Source organism: Myotis daubentonii, chromosome 8 (assembly GCF_963259705.1).
Source record: "Myotis daubentonii chromosome 8, mMyoDau2.1, whole genome shotgun sequence".
NCBI lineage: Eukaryota > Metazoa > Chordata > Mammalia > Chiroptera > Vespertilionidae > Myotis > Myotis daubentonii.
The window spans coordinates 89292192-89312784 of NC_081847.1; the positions used below are offsets into that span (position 1 = coordinate 89292192).

Below are 20593 nucleotides of genomic sequence, written 5' to 3' on the forward strand. Positions count from 1 at the left end.
CCACCCTTCATCTATGTTTTAAAGATATTTTTATTGATTTCAGAGATGAAGGGAGAGGGTGAAAGAGAGAGAAACTTCAGTGAGAGAGAATCATTGATTGGCTGCCTCCTGCACGATCCACACTGGGGCTGGGAATCAAACTGACCTTCTGGTTCAGAGGTTGAAGCTCAGCCACTGAGCCACGCCAGCTGGCCCTTTACCTGTTTTTTAATTTTTTTATCTGCTCTGCTCCTCCCCCTTTGCTTTCTTTTTTTCTGGGAATGTCCTCTCCAATGCACCTGTAGCCCAACCGTGTCTGAATGTGGCTCTGCCCCCTGACCGTGGTGTGGGAAACGGAGGGGATCCTCAGAGAGACTGATGTGGTGACTTAGCTGCTGCTTCTGGGGATTTAGACCCCCAAAATTTCTATCTTGGGGTGCTTTTTCTCTTCAGGGGAGAACATGCAAACATGATATCTTTTGTTATGTGTATCCCTTAGTTGTATAATTATTTGTATACTAGTAGCCCTGCGCACAAATCTGTGCGTGAGTAGCTCACTGCCGCGTGCCTCAGCTGGCCACCCTGCCCACCGCTGCTGGTAGCTCTCTGCAGCTCGTAGCTCACTGCCCCGCCCTCCTGTAGCTCTCCTCCGCCTGCTGTCCTGTACTCCTGTAGCATCCCGGCTAATTTGCATATTCCTCTATTATTCGAGAGGGTGGGGCAAAAGTAGATTTACAGTTGTGAGTACGCCAAACACAGAATTTATCCTTAAATTCTTATTTATTGATTATTGTGTTATTTTCCATATGAGCAGCCAGAAGCCTACCTTTGCCCCACTGAGCGGTCTGGAGCCGCATTTCTCCAGGGGGGACTCCAGGCGTCTGGGCAGATGCTGGCTTTGCCCCAGGTGCTCCCAGGAATTTCATTCCTTAATCCCTGGGTGTAACGTTCCGGGAACCAAGCCCCAGTTACTGGGGAAAATGCACCCACTTCCCATTTGCAAAGGCCCCATTTAGAACACAGTAAACACCCCAAGTAGAGGGACACTTTACCCAGGAAACCACCTGGCCACTTCTCTCCTTAGTATGTCGGAAAGATGTCCTCATCGTCTGCCAGGAGTTGTGCTGTTCCAGAGCCCAGACAGTGAAGTCTGCGCCCGGGGCCCACCCTTGTCATCTCTCAGACTCTGGGCACTGCTGCCTCCAGAGCTGTGCCCTGGAGTCAAGTCTCACCTTCCCCACCTTCCTCCCCGAAGCTGCTGATTCTCTCCGCTTTGAATGGCTGCAGCCACACTGTTCGTGGCACCTCGTTCAAAGAAGTGTGGCTTTCCCCCTGACGAGCAGGGTTTAGAAAAGGAACTTGAACAGTAAAATACAAATGCATCATGCCATACACTCGCTTCAGGAAAAATGGAGAAGCCAGTTCCCCACGCTTCCCAGGCGTGGCTGCAGATTTCAGTGTGGCTCCTCATGCCGCACGTGAGGGGAGACGCACTGGATCCGCTGAGTAAGTCCCCTCACGTGCAGTATGAATGGAGTCTCTCTATTTTACTATTAGGAAGCGCCTGACGAAAGCCCTTCTCGGCGCCCATCTGCTCATTTTCTCCTCTAATCTCAGGATTCTCTGCTACCACAGTCTGTTCCTTCACAGCTAAATATTCTACCATCACACAAGAAGCGACACAGAAGTAGCACCCACACTTTCAAGCTATAACTCGAGTTGGACTCTTTTTGACATTGTCTCATTTGCTCAATCGGTGACTATTAATTATTGCAAGAAACAACTCCAAATTAAAGATGCTCACCATTATTTTATCTTTAATATAAGAAAAAAAAGAAAATAAAGGGTGTTTTTTTTTTGGGGGGGGGGGAAGCAACACAGCATTGAAGTGAAATCAATGAAGCAAAAACTTTCCAATAAAATTTGATTAGTTATAATGAACTTAATCACATTCCACTTCTTGTTTGCCAATACCTGATCTACTCATGTGTCATGATGTCCTGGTGTCCTGGAATGCTGTTGCCTCTCTGTTGTCCTCCTCTGGTGTCTTTTGTCACACAGCGGATTCCTGCGCCTTCGCCCAAACCCAGCGTCTGCCTTTTGCCTCCCCGGGACCACTTCTCCATCCCCGCAGGATGCTGCCCTCCGTCCCTGCTCCACATTCACGTTCCATCCTGCTCAGCCTGCACTGACGCATCTGCCTCGAGTTTCCTAATGGCTTGTGGCTGCGTGAAACATGGCCAGAGCTGCCTAAAAATAGTCCCGCCTGCTTCCCGCCGCCTTTGGATGTTCCAGCCTTCATTTTAAACTTGACCACAGAGCCACCCTCTCCTCTCAACACCACGCACAGCAAATGTGTCTGGGTTGGCGGGCTGCCTCCCTCTGCTTCCGACCAGTGACTTTTACATTGCCTGTCATAACGTATTAGCGAGCTGTCAAGTCGGGGTGGTGGGTGTGATCACTTTATTTTTATTTTTTAAAATATGTTGATTTTATTGATTTCAGAGAGGAAGGAAGTGGGAGAGAGAGATAGGAACCTCAATGATGAGAGAATCATTGATTGGCTGCCTCCTGTATGCCCCGTACTGGGGACTGAGCCCACAACCCGGGCATGTGCCCTGACCGGGAATGGAACCGTGACTTCCTGGCTCATAGGTCAGCACTAACCATTGAGCAATGGCGGCTGGGCATGATCACTTTTAAAACGTGAAATAGAAGAGACTAGAAATGAATCTTATATAAATGTGTATGTAAAATATGTTCATACCTGTGGTGTTGGTCTACAAAGTTGGAAAACATTGCTTAAATTGGGCACTGCGATTTCAAATCCCCTGCAGACTGCCGTGCTTCTCACTTCTGCTCTTGGCGTAGTCCTAGATTTTCCTAACATACCCACGTGTTCCCAGTTTTAAGTCCTCTTCAGGCTCTGGTCCACATTGTCACTCATCGTCGATAAATGCACACTGCGAGGTGGCCAGATTTAACAAGATACGAGATGCCCAGGTATACTTGAATTTCAGATAAACAATAATTTTTAATATGTCAGCCCCAATATTGCATGCTTACCTGGAATTCAGATTTAATTGTATGTGCTGTATTTTAGCTGGCAACCTGAAATCTATTTAAAAATCCCTCCTGAGTAAGGCAGGGGAGCTGATGAGTGGGAGTGGAGATTGAATGCGGGAGAGGATCAGAGAAGAAAGGAAGAAGAAATAGTGATAGGAACTGAAAATAGCAAATTGGAGTAAATGATAACGGAACCAGAGTCAGAGCAAAACATGCATGCTGCAGGGTTCACGGGAACCCAAACAGCGTGAGTACCTCTGCCAGGGGAGCAGTGGCGAAGTCGGGGTGAAAGTGCCAATCTGGCAGCATCCTGGTTTGGGTTGGGAATTAGCAACATAATTAAAGAACAGGAATTGCCCTGGTTAGTGTGCTCAGTGGTTAGAGAGTCAGCCCTCCCCTCCTCTGTACTGCAGTGTCATGGGTTCAGTTGTCGGTCAAGGGCAGTACCTGGGTTGTGGGTTTGAACCCTGGCTCTGGTCAGGGCACATGCAGGGGGCAACCAGTGGATATGTGTGTCTTACATCGATGCTTCTCTCTCTCTCCCCCCTCCTCCCTCCCTCCCTTCCACGCTCTAAAAATCAGTGGAAAAAAAAATATCCTCAGGTGAGGATTTACAAAAATGTAATAGTTGGTTATTTAACAAATGTTTATAGGTCTGACAGATTCAACATAGCACAAGTCTTTCTAAAATAGTAGTTAGGATTCTGAAGCCAAATTGTTACGGTGCAGAGTGAATGCATATTTGATTACACAGGCCAACTTTTTGTCTAATTTATTAGTACTATGAATGCACTTTTAACTAGAGTATTTATATTTATATTTTCCGGGTAAAAGTATTTTCCTGAAAAACTTCAAAATTAACCAAACAATTACCAATAGGTGATTCCAATAATTCGAGATACCCAGGCACATTAGTGGCGTAGAACCGTATCTAGCAGAATTCAGAGATACTGCAGTGCCTTTGCATTCAGTTGCTATTTGTTGAGTAAATAAATGTTTAGTTGAAAAATGTCTTCACATTTACAAGACTGTTTCATACCTCCATAAATTAATAATGTCCTCTGTAAAAGACGATCACTACTCATGTTTCCTTGTGCAAGAAATGGGTAAAGAGAGCTCATAGAAATATAGAGCAAACCATTTGTTGGACATTTCAATTTTATAACACATCTAAGAATGCTTGGGCCCAATGTTAGAGCATTTGCAAGCTGTGTGAGTGCGTGTGTGCATTTGAGTGCATGTGTGTGCGTGTGTGTGTGTGTGTGTGTGTGTGTGTATCATAATGCTTTCCTTTCAAAAGTATGTAAAGACATACAATGTGCCAACCAGATGAAGGCAGAGTGATCCTTGTTGAATGAGAGATGTGGCCCAGGACCACGCCTTACGTCCTCAGACAGGGGCGTCCCTGGACTATGGCGGGCTCTGTGTTTATGAATCAGGACTTTTGGGGCCTTTAATAGCACTTGGATTTACAGGCTCTGTTGAAGAATATTTTAACTTAAATAATTTTAAAAAAGTAAATTTTCTAGTCTCATTATCCAGTTATGTGCAGTGCAGGTGGTTTGTGATAGAATATCACAGTATTAAATATTTAAAAATCATAAGCCATATGGTAGGTTAAACACATTCCACTAGGTTATTATTTGTAACTAGAGGCCCAGTGCACAAAATTCATGCATGGGTAGGGTCCCTAGGCCTGGCCAGCGATCAGGGCTGATCTGTGGGGTGACTCATTAGGCGGGGCGATGCGGGGTGGGGGCCCACTGGCACTTGCCTTGGCTGGCCTGGAGCCTGTGGGCTGGGGGCAGCTCCTGCATTGAGCGTCTGCCCCCTGGTGGTCAGTGCGCATCATAGCGCCTGGTTGTTCCACCAGTCGTTCCGCTGTTCCATCCATTTGCATACTAGGTTTTTATTATATAGGATTTGTTCTTTATTCATAATCCCAAGAATGTTCATTAGCGAAAACGTCAAAAGTTTGGCCCTGCAGACCAATTTTTCATTGAGGCTGTTGTGTGGAATTTAGCACAAAACATGGTTTTAATGTCATCATTCCAGTCAAACAAACATGTTATTGCTATTCTCTAAATTCATCTTATAAAGCCCAGGTGGAGAAGGGGAGAAGGCCATTTTTTTTTCTTTTTTTTTTTAAATATATCTTATTGATTTTCTACAGAGAGGAAGGGAGAGTCAGAAACATCGATGAGAGAGAAACATCGATGCACATCTCCTACTGGGGATATGCCCGCAACCCAGGCACATGCCCTTGACCGGAATCGAACCTGGGACCCTTCAGTCCGCAGGCCGACGCTTTATCCACTGAGCCAAACTGGTTTCGGCTGGAGAAGGCCATTTTTAAAAACATTCTGATGAGGCCAATTTCATTTTGCGCTAAAGCTCAGTGTCTGATGTGGAGCAAAGTGCGCCCGCGTCACTCCGTGGAGCAGGGAAACTGATCTCGAAATCCAGCGCGTGCCCACGACCTTCCACGTCACGGGTATTTAGTACCATGGACAGTCTTGTCACTTTAGCGTTTTTGCTTTAAGAAGTGATTGCTTATGCTCTCGATTCACCAGTGTCAGGCGGTGTCTCTATCTCAGCTCACGCATTAGGCACAAATCTTAAACCAAGAGTCACCGCTCCACTGGCGAATGTCTTCTAACAATGAGAAGCCGTCCGCCTTCACACGCAGGCTACGTCAGCGATTTTCAACTCTTTTCATCTCATGGCACACATAAGCTAATTACTAAAATCCTCGGCACACCAAGAAATACATCTTATGCAGCCCTGACCAAAATAATAGGTACGATTTTGATCCATTCCCACCAGGTGGCTATTGTTGTGTTGCTGTTGTCATTTTTTATTTGATGATCTCAGGAAACTGAGGTCAGTGCCCCTGACGACATAGTCAGGTGTCGCGGGCTTTAAAAATCCTTGTGGCACACCCGTGTTCCTTCAGTCGCACCGTGGTTGGAAATCGCGGGCTCTCGCTGTCAGTTCTGCTAGGACAGGACTGACGGCCCCTTAATCTCCTCCAGGTGGACTCTGCACTGTTGCCGTGGAATCTGACTTGTTTTGGGGGGACTTCGCCACCTGAGACAAGGTACAGAGCACGTGGCTGCCCCTGGTATTCCGAGGGTCACCTCCAACTGGTGAGAGCATTTTCTGAAGAATCTCACACCAGGGAACATTTAAAACATTTTATCGTCATCAACCTATTCTGTGAGGTTAATATGGCAACTCTTGATGGATGAGACAGTCTCCTCCCGCCCCTTTTCTTTAATACGGATGACCAGGAAGGACTGTAAAATGCAGTGATTGAAAGGGAGCTCTGAAGGCAGGTTACCACGTGAGTCCTGTCCCTTCTACTTGTTTGACTAATTACATAATCTCTCTCGAGCTTAGCTTCCTCATTTGTTAAATGAAGATGATAAGAATCTATTCCTGGGATTGTTTTAAGGGTTAAATGATAAAATCCATGTCAAATTCTACCCCATATAATCCACTCATTAAGCACTCAAGGGAAAACTTTAAACACACATACAACGTTTCAGAAGCATTCCCCTTTGTGTAAAATGGCCAATGCGAGTAATAGTGATCGTATAATGAATGAGAATCCTAGCTTTGAAAATTGTCAGTTCTCTAACATTTCAGGCACCAGGGAATTTCAGGTTTATGTACAAGCCAGGAAGGCTGCTTGGGGGTGAGGAAGAGAGACATAGTGCAAATAATCCTGGATTAAAATGTTCTGTTATCAGTTTTGCTCCCAATTTACAAAACTTTATGGCTTGAATTAATGAAGTAAACTTTCTTCATGTAATTGTGAGACACACAGCAAAGCAATCATTTATTACAGTTTTGATTAATTAACTGTTAATTTTTATAACTTTATCTTACTTCATGTATTCACATCCAAGAAGAAAGGGGATTTATTTCTGAAGATAAAACTTTGCTACTCATTTTTATTTACTTTAGAAACCATTTTAATATGGAAGTAAGAATAAGCATGGAGTTATAGTCGCTAAGGGGCCAGGAAATAGTTAAGGCTGAGAATTTTATTTTCACATTTTAAAATAATTTCAGACTTTTCCTATTGAAATTACTTCACTTGAAAATATGTTATAGATACAGCACAAAACTTTCTGTGTACTTTTTAAAAAAATGAATTCTTTTTTAATCCTCATCTGAGGATATGGTTTTATTGATTTTCCAAAGAGAGGAAGGGAAAGAGAGAGAAAAGTCACTTTTTATTTATATCCATTTCTTTTGGATAACTGCCATTTTTACCTTAACTGAGCTGTGTTGAGAGGAAGGTGAGTGGCACTTGAGACCTGCCAGAGATTGGCTCTGTACTTGTAAGGTTTTTAAAAGGACTGGCTGTTCTTTCTTCACAAAGCCAGGGACACTGACAAGGTAAATGCCCATCATCTTTTCTGACATTTGTCAGTAAACTTTTCAGAAATGTGTTCTATATATGTCAGATAGAGATATAGATATAGGTGATATAGATATAGGTATATATAGGTATAGATATAAAATACGTATTTAAATTTTAACCCATAAGTGGAATATCATAGCAGTGCCCTTTATGGGATTTGATCCTCCACTTTCTTCAGGGGTCAGTCTATCTTTAGATGACTAATGTTACACTATTGTTGCTCCAGAGGTCAATTTTATTGTCTAGTCCAGCCGTGGGCAAACTACGGCCCGCGGGCCGGATCCGGCCCGTTTGAAATGAATAAAACTAAAAAAAATAAAGACCGTACCCTTTTATGTAATGATGTTTACTTTGAATTTATATTAGTTCACACAAACACTCCGTCCATGCTTTTGTTCCGGCCCTCCGGTCCAGTTTAAGAACCCATTGTGGCCCTCGAGTCAAAAAGTTTGCCCACCCCTGGCTAGTCCATCAAAAGATGCTCTAGTGCAATGGTTCTCAACCTGTGGGTCGCGACCCCTTTGGGAGTCGAACGACCCTTCCACAGGGGTCGCCTAAGACCATCGGAAAACACATATATAATTACATATTGTTTTTGTGATCACTATGCTTTAATTATGTTCAATTTGTAACAATGAAAATACATCCTGCATATCAGATATTTACATGACAATTCATAACAGTAGCAAAATTACAGTGATGAAGTAGCCACGAAAATAATTTAATGGTTGGGGGTCACCACAACATGAGGAGCTGTATTAAAGGGTCGCGGCATTAGGAAGGCTGAGAACCAATGCTCTAGTGCAATGTTTTTATGTAGAAGTATTACCATATTTTTTGATGGGAGAGATCATTTCTACTTGTAATTATGTTATATGGGATTTAGTATTTTCTGCATTACTGATGTATTCCAGCCCTAATGGGTCAAGAATTTAATATTTTCACTGAAAACGATGGCAGTGTTCACCACACAGATTAATTAGAGGGACCTTAGAAGTGGTGGGTAACGAGCAAGCCATGGAGTGCCAGTGCGCCCCACCCCTCACCCCCCACCCCTCAGTAGCTCATTCAAAGTTAAAGAGCAACAACGCATCTTCAGCCATAACTCAAGTTTAAGAAAGTTTCTCAAGAGCCGACTTTGTCCTATGATAATGCTTTGGTTCTCTGGGGTTTTTAAATATAAAGTTTTAAAATATCGATTTCGATGCTCCTGCTTCCCGTGGACCTTGAGCATGTTTGCTCTGTCTGCTGGGTAAGCCCACCACGGCCCATTCCATGTAGAGAAACGAAGCAGGAGTTGGGAGATCAGAGTTGAGTTCTATAGCTCTTTGCTTTGCCCTCTACTGTCTAACAGTGGCAGTTCATTTTGTCTCTTTATCAATCAATCTGTTTTTCAAAACATTACCATAAAATCTGCTTTAGCCACTATTTAAAACAATGGGTGCAAAAACCCAGTGAAAAGTATATATATCTGTAAGAAACAAGGCTAGATTTGTAGAAAATAACATTTCTAATGAGGAAATTCCCTGACGAATAATGCTTAGGTCATGAGTGTGTCTGTCATTGTGGCCATGTTCTAGCCCTTCCTGTGTATGTTTAGTTCTGTTAGGAGCAATATATGTGGCTGGTCACGTGGCAGGTGCCTTTCTAGAGCTTAGCTCAGAGGGAGCAAGACTATTCTCAATTCATGTTATTTTTTGCTTCCTGTTATTAACATGATGCATTCATGGCTTCTGTGTTCATGAACAAATTCTAGGGAAGTGCTCTCCCTCTTCCCCAGATACAGAAGTATTTTCTAAGAATGCATTTTCAAGTGAAGTGTTCTCCTCGCCCATGTTCTCACAAATGTCTGTGTTGTGTATTCAAAGTCCACTTTCTATCCCAGAAACAGAGATGTGATTCAGTTTGAAAAGTGGGTCAAGGCAAGAGACATTTATGAACGATTAAAGCATTTTATGTGATTAATTACGGCATTAGTAGATGGTATCTCAAGTATCTGAATCAAAATATTTTCCCCTTACTGCTAGGCCTTACCTGCAGCTGCTTTTTCCTATCGCATGAGGGATGTTAGGGCTTCGATGAATGGACAACCCGGAAGAACACGTCCTGGCGGCTTATCACCGTTTATGAGCATCTGTTTAGGTTGATTTAGCACCTCGAGCATTTGTGGAAACTGGGCCTTTCTTTAGAGCCGAGGCCAGAGGGGCGCTTAGCCCCGGCTATACATTCAAACAGGGCTTCTCATGGAAGCTTTCAGCGTTCTCTCTGAAGGAGGCGGTCAAGGGATGCGGACACGATCAAAGGACAGGGTTTGATCCCGTGGCTTTAATCCTGAAATGCAGTTATGCTAATGACCGTCATTTAAGAATGTTTAAAGCTTTTTTACTTTATTTTGAGGCATGTTCTAAGAAGCCAGCAGTGAAGGGTGCCTAGGACTCAATTTTAGAGAGATCCGGGAGGAAAAATTATAGATGAAGGAAAAGGAACCATTTTCCCTCTTCACCTCCAGGGCAGGAGAAATATTGTTTCAGATGCAGTGGGAGACGAGGAGCGCCTGTCTGGGGGGCTTCTCCTCCGGGTACCTGAGAAGCTGTGGGGGTGGGTGGGCCCAGCGAGTGTGAGGTGGGGGAGAAAAGACCTGAGGAGAGCGAGAAGCTGAGGCAGGTCTCCCCATTAAATGGATTGAACACCAAGGAAACCACACTCACCTAAGAGCCCTCACCCACATGTGTAACGGATAGTAGCATGCCAAACACTATGCAGAATTCCACCGCAGAGAGCAACGTGGTGGGATACTTGCTGAGCATCTTTTCTAAGATGCAAAGTGGGACCTTATATTAGTTCATGCGCACAGTTCATAGATATTTGTAACCATTACAGGTACTTGTTTCTCAGTAGAACTATAAGGGACATGCAGTGTGATGAATAATGGTCCCAAGACAGGGGCCATCATAAATGTGTCCTGAGGGGGTTCCTGTACAAGTGCTTCATCAGCAGTGGAAACAGATGGGGCAGACGGTGGGGCGCAGCAGGACCACGGCAGCCAATGGGGCATCTCTCCAACCCCATCGCTGTCCTGCCTTCCTTCCGTGGAAGATTTCTCTTTTATGTAAGGCGAGGAAAGGTTCAATAGAAATCCTCTATGAAAACGAAAGGAGCCTTCTTCTCAAACCTTATTTGTTAATGAATTGACTGCTCAGCCCATTATTTCCATGTAACTTAAAAAAATAAAGGATAAGGACTGGGAATGCATCATAAGTTTTGTTTTTACTTAGCACTATGGTAATATAGACCTCCAGAGAGACTGAAAAAAATGACCTCTAGTCAGATAAGTCAGACAAAGGTGTTAGTTCTTTCTGCATAATAAATGAATAGGAATTCGTGTGTGTGCATGCATGTGTGTAGAGAATCAGCAGTCAGACATCCCTCTCACAATCCGAGACGGCTGACTCCTAACTGCTCATCTGCCTGCCTGCCGGATCACCCCTAACTGCCCCCCCACCGCCAGCCTGATCACCCCTAACCACCTCTGCCCCCTGGCCTGGTCACCCCCAACTGCCCCCCCCCCCGCAGTCTGGTCACCCCCAACTGCGTCCCCCCTCCCCCCGCTGTCCTGGTCACCCCACGCAGCCTGCTGTGCAGTCGTTTGGTCGTCCCTCACTAACCCCCTGCTGGCCTGGTCGCCCCACGCAGCATTCGGTCGTCTGTCTGGTTGTTTCGGTCGTGATGGCCCCTGGCTTTTTATATATTAGGATAGCTGACATGAAATAGTTTGATGAAATACTTCCAAATTTTTCTGCCTTTTCTTCCACATTTTCTTGTATAATACGAAGACATTTTTTTTAAACCTGGACCTCTTAATTTACAAGTGATAATCATATTACAAATCAAAGTTTCATACTTCCGATTCTAGTAAAGTGAAATGTAATTACCTGTATACAGATCATCCCTGGTAGATTCTAATTATAGACTCATCCCTATCTCTCTGTCATGCTCATGGCTTCTTTCCCTGAGAGTCCAAGGGCCAGGCTAAGTGACGTAAACTAGTTTTAATATTAAGTTCAGGGAAGATATGGCGTACAATTCTAGGTCTGAACGTGCAGGGCCTCCCAGTGCTGAGCTTCTGCAGCGTGGAGAAGCAGAAGTTAACCTCGTCACCATTAACGGAATTGTATTCAATGATACATGAGGTGCATATTTTTTTTCCTTTCTACAAACTTAAAATATATTAGTGTTCACAACAGTCATTATGCAACTGAGACATTGTCTGTGGCATTTGCGCCTACTTTGCATCTTTTTTAAAAAAAATATATTTTATTGATTTTTTACAGCGAGGAAGGGAGAGAGATAGTCAGAAACATCCATGAGAGAGAAACATCGACCAGCCGCCTCCTGCACATCCCCCACCGGGGATGTGCCTGCAACCCAGGTACCTGCCCTTGACCGGAATCGAACCTGGGACCTTTCAGTCCGCAGGCCGATGCTCTATCCACTGAGCCAAACCAGTTTCAGCTAATTTGCATCTTATTTGTTGTCTGGTTATCTCATATTTCATGCACCAGTGCTAGTGCCATGGCGGAAAACTAGTGCCTTGTATCTGACTTTTTAGTAGCACTGAGTCAGCATTAACTTTTGTTTAGGAATATTGAACAGTCTATCCGTTTCACTTCAGAAATTCTTTGCTTTGACAAGAGAACTAGGTTGGTTTTTGGAAAGTTAATATTTAAAAACATAAAGACAGGAGAATTGATGTCTAACTTGGCTCTAGATCATAGATCTGGCAACAGGAGCTCTGTGCAGGGCGGAGGGAAAGCTTGCTCTGTACTGGGAGCTATTGGGGACAAACATGATAAAAAACAGATAAAGTAACACAATAGGTGGCCAGATGCATTTCCAAGTGTGTCATTTTCTGTGGATGGGATGATTCACTGCCGTGAATAAATACATGAGGGCGGTGAGCATTCTCTTCATTTTCACTGACAATATTATGAAAAGCAATAATGAAGAAAGGCTAATTAACGCAAAATTCAAAGTTTATTGTTTCTACTTGGGGCAAAATTTTAAAATATATATGTACAATTGGATAAAATCTTGCTGATGCTAGCTGTAACTTTTAAAAACAGTGTTGGCAATTTTTAATAAGGAAAAGTCACAAGAACATCTGTACACTGTGATTGTTCTTACTAAAAGAAATGGAGAAATAGAAACAGACATCCATTCCGATGTGGTGGTTTTTCCCTCCACCTCACCTTGTTAACTATGATTACGAGACACGCAACCAAGCTGGATAGATATTTCTGGAAATGATGCATGGTACGCAGTGCATGCTTCCATTGTGCTCCCTGCCGCTATGGAATAATGCGTCTTATTTGGGAATACAGTGATCATCTCTGTCGAGTTGCGCCGGGTCGGCCTGTGTGCTCACGCTCCTCTTTTGTGTGCCCTTGCAGATTTCAGAGAGCTATGCCTTCCTACCCAGAGAGGCGGTGACGCGGTTCCTCATGAGCTGCTCCGAGTGCCAGAAAAGAATGCACTTAAACCCCGACGGAAGCGATCACAAAGGTAGCGCGGGGTCAGATAGGGAGCTTGAAGGGGTTTTATGCACAGTGGCCATCTGCCCCTCGCGTTCTAATGGGAACGTGGTGGACTGAAGCAGTTGGACAAGTACCTCATCTCATCTAGTCCAGGGGGACGCAGGGAGCTTTGAGTATCGACCTACAGGGCAGTTCAGTGCCCGCTCTCAGAATAAAGACAGCGTTGACTGTGAAAAACAATTTTTTCTAAAATAATGCTTTAACATTGACGTACGGTGTGTATTTGGTGGCAGTTCAGACATATTCGCAAGGAAAGGGACGTTCCTTTGGTGTCCTTTTAAGCCTGCCAGCTCCTTGTTTCTAAGTGATGAGCGGTATGGAGCCCCTTCGTTGGAAATTCTTACAAACAAATTGTAACCAGGCTTCAGCTTTCCTTAAGACCTAGCTAGGCTTATTTTCCTAATCTATACAATTCTCAGATGAAATTAATCTCAAATATACATTTAGGCTAGGTTATTTGAGGATGAATAAGTAGACTGGCAAAAAAACAAAAGAGCGAGTACATAGATTAAGTAAGTTTACCGCAAAAGAGAAATGCAAATGTACAAGTAATTGTGCTTAATTACTAGACTGCCTTCACTCATTGTTACCCAGGCTAGCAAAAGCCCCCCCGAAGTTAGAAATAAGTAGTTTACCTAGAGTGCGAATTGGTCGCACGACACCTTTCAAGAGACTCCAGTTATTTTACAATTTTCTCTGATGCTTGCAGTCTCCGAAACACTTGCTCTCTGGGGTCTTATTTCCAGGTGAGCAAGTGGAGTCGTTCTGAAAGTGCAGGCGGAATGCAGGGCCCGTTCATTACCCGTTCACTGTGTTTCCTTGCAGATCATGGGAAGCCTCCCTCTTTGGTGACCAGCATGATTGACTACAACATGCCCATCACCATGGCCTACATGAAGCACATGAAACTGCAGCTGCTCAGCTCCCAGCAAGACGAGGTAACGCGGAAACCCCCTGTCCGTGATCACACGTCGGGATGGCGTTGGATAGCCATGACTGTCTTACTGAGCGCCCTGGCAGGTCGAAGGTGGTAGTTTATTTCTTAATGAAAGGCAGGTCACCAGGATTGCACGGACGAAGACCATGGAGATTCCCTGTTTTAACAAACCTGTCTTAGCGCCAGGTGGGAATTTGTTCATTCCCAAGAAGGTTCATTTTCCTTAATGAGCTCCGTGGAGCTCGCCGTGGTAAAGTGCTAGAAACTTCAGGGGAAGTATCCCAAGTGAATGAGTGTCCAAGCCTTTAACACTAAGGCTACTTTGTCTGGAAATCAGAAAAGTTAACTTAATAGCTATTTCAAATATAGTTATTTCTCTGCCATCCAAATCTTGCATATATTTTATTTATTTTTTAATTTTTTAAAATATATTTCTTTATTGATTTCAGAGAGGAAGGGAGAAGGAGAGAGATGGAAACATGAATGATGAGAGAGAATCATTGATTGGCTGCCTCCTGCACACCCCCTACTGGGGAACAAGCCGGCAACCCAGGCATGTGCCCTTGACCAGAATCGAACCTGGGACCCTTCAGTCCACAGGCTGACCCTCTATCCACTGAGCAAGCCTATTAGGGCAAATCTTACATATATTTTAAAGTTATATCTCACCTGACCATTCTATGTATTTGTCGTCTTCTATGCATTTTCTAGAGACAATTTGTAGTGAGTCTTCTTCTTAGAGGTGTTTTGATGTTTCAAATTATTCTACTTAATTTGTATAGTAACAATCTTGCAATGTTCTTGTTGGCATGTACTAGACACAAAATGTGCACTTGTTGCATACTCTCTCGAATGCTAATTAACTCTCAAGTTTAGTTGAAGTATCTCAAAGGCAGGGACCAAGTTGTATATATACCCTGTGTATATTTCCTAAAAGACATATAGTATGGGCCTAGTAAGTCCTTATTAACTAGTTAGCAACCATTAACAGATAAACATATTTAGATTATCTATATTCAGAATAATTTCCCTGGCTAATACATTCTCTCTTCTTTGAAATTTCACTGTAACAGGAATGCGATTAAATATTTATTCTTCAAATATAGCATTATTTGGTGAAGTATTATTACATTCTTTTAAAATTACTTTGTTGAGCTAACTTTATAAAATTCAAATTAAATTTTTGGTTTTCTTTATCTGAGCAGATTTAATTTCAAAACTATATTTATAAAATTGTTTTATCTCAAAGACTACACAGGTACACTCTATAAGAATTTCTGGATTAACTGCAATAGTAATGTCAGATTCCATATTACCAGATGGCTCTATGTAAATGATTAAATAAAATTATAATAAAATTATTCGGTTAAAGTCGTGAGCAGCAATTAATAAAATATCAATGTCAACCCATCCTGAGATTGGAAAAATGATTCCCATGATTCATCACATAATTGAAAAAATATTTTCAATCTCATTAACTAGTTAGAGCTGTCCAAGTGCTTGTAGAAAGCTCATTTAGATGTTGACATGTTTATTTCTAGGCCATTAAGTAAGATCAACTTTGTACCAACAATAAACCTCACCTATGCTGATCCCTTCTGGCTTCTAAAAAATCATAAATATTTCACAAAAAGGAATTGGATTCTTTCAAATTTATAACTAGATGAGGAAAAAAAATTCTTATCCTTAAATTTTGAAGTGCCAAATTAGATGTACATTGTCTTTAAAAATATGCAGATAAATGATGAGATTATTTAAAAATTTTAGCAGTTGTAACTATTGAAAGACAGAAAGGTCATTAAGGAAGTTAAGTCATGTTAAAATGACATTCATGTGAGATGGTCTTTTCTGATCAGTTGTATTTAAATTATGATAAACTCAATATTTATTGAGTACCTTCTATGTAACTGATACTCTTGTAGATGAAGGAGATAAACAGTAAATAAATTGACACCATTTTGCCTGCTCTGTTCCTCAATTTCTCAGTCTGTAAAATTGGATGAATCCTGGTGCCCAACTCATAGTTGTGATGAAGATGAAGTGAGTGAACAAATATAAAGACTGGTGTTTGCAACATACAGAGCCGCACTGCCACTATTAACTATTATAGTAATGTGAAACTTTCACATCAGACATTTACAACTGAGAGTCAAGCCTAGTGATTTCAATGAAATATTTACTATATTTTACACAGGTTTCCCAGGCCTTCCTGTCTACATAAGCACACCATTTGTCCAAAAGCCAGTTCTCCAAAAGGGGTTTCCTTCAGTGCGACGTCTACTGTGAACTGTTTTAGAGGTTGTTTAATATCGGACAGGTTTTGGTGAACTGGCATTTGGCACGTGCATCTTTCACACTTCACCTAGACCCCCGCTTTGTGGTTGCAGTGCCATGTCATTCCCTTGTAAGGAAGGGACTGATGTGCTAGGCTGTCTTCCTCCCAGCAACGTGGCCTTTGAATCTGGCATGCAAGTTTGTCTATTACTAGAGCCCACTTCCTGTTTGCCAATGAGTACTTTTTGGTTAAGGTATTTTGGTTTTTTATTTTAATTGCAATCTAAGATTTTTGCATTTTTAAAATCGAAATGTATTTCTCTTTATGCTATGTTTTGTGATTGACTCTTTAGGAAGTTTTATGCTAATTTTAAAAAAAATCCATTCTTTTGTAATTCAGAATAAATCCCCAACTCTAATCCTCCCTAAACATATAATTTTATTTCCTTGTTTTTAAAATATATTTTTATTGATTTCAGAGAGGAAAGGAGGAGGGGAGAGATAGTAACATCAATCATTGATTGGCTGCCTCCTGAATGCCCCACACTGGGGATCAAGCCGCAACCCAGGCATTGAACGATGATCTCTCGATTCATAGGTCCAGGCTCAACCACTGAGCCACACCGGCCAGACCAAACACATTATTTTACCTTAGAAATCTGCCCGTACATAGATACATTGCTTGCATCTTCACAAGTCTTGCAATTCCTTAATAGGAGAAATTATTCCATTATTTGTTATTTCAAGTATCTATTAATGTGTAACATATTTCACTGAGTTCTGTAAAAGTACTGACTAAACTCTAATTGACCCTACTGATAAAATGGCTACTATGTAAATGTATAATATTGTAATCTTGCTGATGATGTTTTAAAATCATTTGCAGGATGAGAGCTCAATAGAAAGTGACGAATTTGATATGAGCGATTCCACGCGGATGTCGGCTGTGAACTCTGATCTCAGCTCCAATCTTGAGGAAAGAGTGCAGAGTCCCCAGGCTCTTCAAGGCCAGCAAGACGGTAAGCCCTTTAAGTTGAACAACACATACCCACGCAAAAAGCAACAACAACAACCGAGTCAGACTGTAGTAAAACAACTGCCTCTTACTCTTGTGTCAACTCCTTATCTGTTTCTGAGGGGACTTCTCTGTGTCCTCAGGTTGTATTACCCAGTTTATTATTTTGGGGTTTAAAAGTGGGGAGTTAGACTGATTCCGAAACAGATGTTCGTTGTGAAAGTCCAAGCTTGCCCATGTTCTGCCTGAACTCCTCTGGGTTTCTAGCTGTGGTTTCTCAGGCCAATATTCTTCTGACTAAATTAAGAGTTTAAATATGATCATATGGGTAATTTGGATTTTTCATTTCACTAAAGACAAGGTGGTAACTAAGAACGGTTGACATAAAAAGATGATTTTACTGGAGTGATTTTGCTGGGTAAGACGATTTTCGCTGGGAAATTGAGCTCCTTTACTCAGTACAGGGAAGAAAGATCATGATGTCTTTTTAAAAATATTTATCGTGATTGTTGAAAGCATTACAGATGTCCCACTTTTCCCCCATGGACCCCCTTCCCCATGGTGACCCCTTATTTTCCTTGGCCCATTGAAGATTCCTGCATCACCCCATTGTTCCTGACAGAAAGAAAGCTGGATATGCAGAGAAAGTACACTTGGTAGTTAAGACACTTAAGGTCTAATATTTCCAGAGATCTTTAAAAACTATCTTTGTAGATTTTTGTCTTTGTACGTTTGAAGTCATACATGTAAGTAAATGTATTACTTGGGTAATTATGGATTAAAATTAAGAGTTATAAATAGAAGGAAACTGGCCAATTTTACTCAACATCGGTTTTTTATTCTTTTAATGAGTTTACATGAATTTTCTGTGACCGTATAATTTTGTGCCTACATCTGTAGATGGGAAATAAAAATATTTCCTTGCACCAGACCGGTGTGGCTCAGTGGTTGAGCACTGACCTATGAACCAGGAGGTCACAGTTTGATTCCCAATCAGGGCACATGCTAAGCTTGCGGGCTCAATCCCCAGTGTGGGGCGCGCAGGAGGCAGCCGATCAGTGATTCTCATCATTGATGTTTCTATTTCCCTCGCCCTCTCCTTTCCTCTTTGAAATCAATTAAAAAAAAAGAAAAGAAAAGAAACACTGGTTGCAAAATATGTGTTGCTGAATTTCTAGCTGCTATTAGCGTTGTGCTTGTATTGTCAAGGTTTAAGAAAGCTCTAGTTTTAAGCATGTAAAACATCCAACAATAGGCAGGGAGTTTCTTTTTCCCACTACAGATGAGTTTAAAAGATGCTGATGTTTGTTGGCATAAGTTAGGAGTGCATTGATCAGTGCTTTTAAAATTGCACCTTATTTGCCACAGAGTAGAGTAGCTAGAGTAGTAGGAAGGACACATCTGTATGGGAACTTTCTAAGAATGAAGCTCTGGTTTAGATATGAACTATCGCTTTTCTTCTAATATATGTAGACTTGTTCAGAGTTGGATTTTGAATGGAAATTACATTTCACTGGGATAATAGAATAACTGAAAAATATATATGTATTTCTTGCTATTGATACTTGTTCATGTATTTTATGTGTTTATACCATTATCTTGTTTAGCCTATAACTTTGGAGAATTTAAATAACAAGAAAATGTCATGGTGTAAATTCATGGTTTTCTCGATTGGAACTGCCAGTGTGGATCTTTGGCTAGGGACCACGGGTGTGATTTAAACCTACACGATTTTAATAAAACGTAGTGGAATACCTTCCAGTATTATGTGCTCTGCGGAGAGCGCCCTTTCTCATCATATATGGATGTGTGCCTCAGGGATAAACAATATCTAATTGTTTCTTCTCCAACCTAAGCTAAGCCTTTCCTTATAGTTTAAATGCCTTTTCCTCCTACTCCTCATTGAGTTTTCTCTTGAAATCATCTCTTCTTTCTCCTGCATCACAGGTTTTCCATGATCATATAAACGTGGTATAATGAACATCCTCTTTAGAAAGCCTGCGGATCCCATTTTGTCCTTCCATTCATTGCATTTCTCGGCACCTTCCCATAGCTCTTCACAGTGAAACGCATTGAAAGAGTGAAAGAGTGGCCTCAGCATCTCCGCTTCCTCGCCTCTACTTTTTTTTTTGGGGGGGGGGGTGGCGGGGGGGGGCTCATCTCAGGTAGACATCCTCACCCCTCTGCTTTACTTGCTTTTGTGAATATCACCTACAGTCTTCGTGTTGCCTGATTCATTGGTCAGACCTATTCCTCATCTTCAACACTGACTTTAAAGGAAAACACACCCTTTGTTTCCTGGTGGGCCTCTCCCTCGCTCCCCTCTGTGCATTCCTTCCCACATCCTAATCTCCGAATGCTGGAGTGCTCTAGGGCACAGCTCCTCTCTCTCCTCCACACCACTCTCCAGATCAGGGGTGGGCAAACTTTTTGACTCGAGGGCCACAATGGGTTCTTAAACTGGACCGGAGGGCCGGAACAAAAGCATGGATGGAGTGTTTGTGTGAACTAATATAAATTCAAAGTAAACATCATGACATAAAAGGGTACGGTCTTTATTTTTTTTAGTTTTATTCATTGCAAACGGGCCGGATCCGGCCCGCGGGCCATAGTTTGTCCACGGCTGCTCCAGATAATCACATGGAGCCTGTGGCTTTCAATCCTCTCCGGGCCCTGATAGCTTTCCTGACCTCAAGATTATCTTCCCTATCTGTTACCCAAATCCTAATGTTTTCAGAGGACTTATCACTGTGTGAAACCATATTATTTTTACCTATTAGCTGTTTTTCTTCTAAAATGCAAATACCATATTAATTAATATATCTTATGCTTTTGATTTCCTTTTAGTTTCTTCATGTGAGATAGTTCTTAAGTGATGCATTATTTACATGATTCAAAGATAACTTTCCACCATAATCATGATTTGTGATGTGAGTTTTACATATTTTCGGTGCTTCTTTTTTCTCTCCTTTCCCCTGACAGGTGCACCCTCAGTGACAAACTCCTGTGTCATTCCTTATTTTCCTCTCTACTTAAACACACAGGCACATAGACATGTGTACATACTCAGAAGATTTTGTCATTATTTTATAGAGAGAGGTTCATATAACTTGCACTATTGCTCATGTAATATTATCTTTCTCTTAGAGTTTTCTGCAAGCTAAAATATGTATATATAATGGTGAGCAAAAACAAAAACAAAACAAAAAATAAGACATCGTCCCTACCGTTAAGTAACATACTATCTACAGGAATAAAAATATATATGGTGACATTCACTTTTGATTAGACTT

General features: G+C 42.0%; 1 protein-coding gene across 4 annotated transcripts in view; it reads left to right on the forward strand.

The window, feature by feature from the left end:
- Positions 1-20593, forward strand: part of NOL4 (nucleolar protein 4) — a 216999-nt gene that overhangs the window by 47996 nt on the left and 148410 nt on the right. For all 4 annotated transcript variants that reach the window (XM_059707375.1, XM_059707378.1, XM_059707376.1 and 1 more), the window contains 3 exons: positions 12931-13042; positions 13900-14012; positions 17172-17304. In XM_059707375.1, the coding sequence (XP_059563358.1) occupies positions 12931-13042; positions 13900-14012; positions 17172-17304 (358 nt within the window). The remainder of the gene's footprint in view (positions 1-12930; positions 13043-13899; positions 14013-17171; positions 17305-20593) is intronic.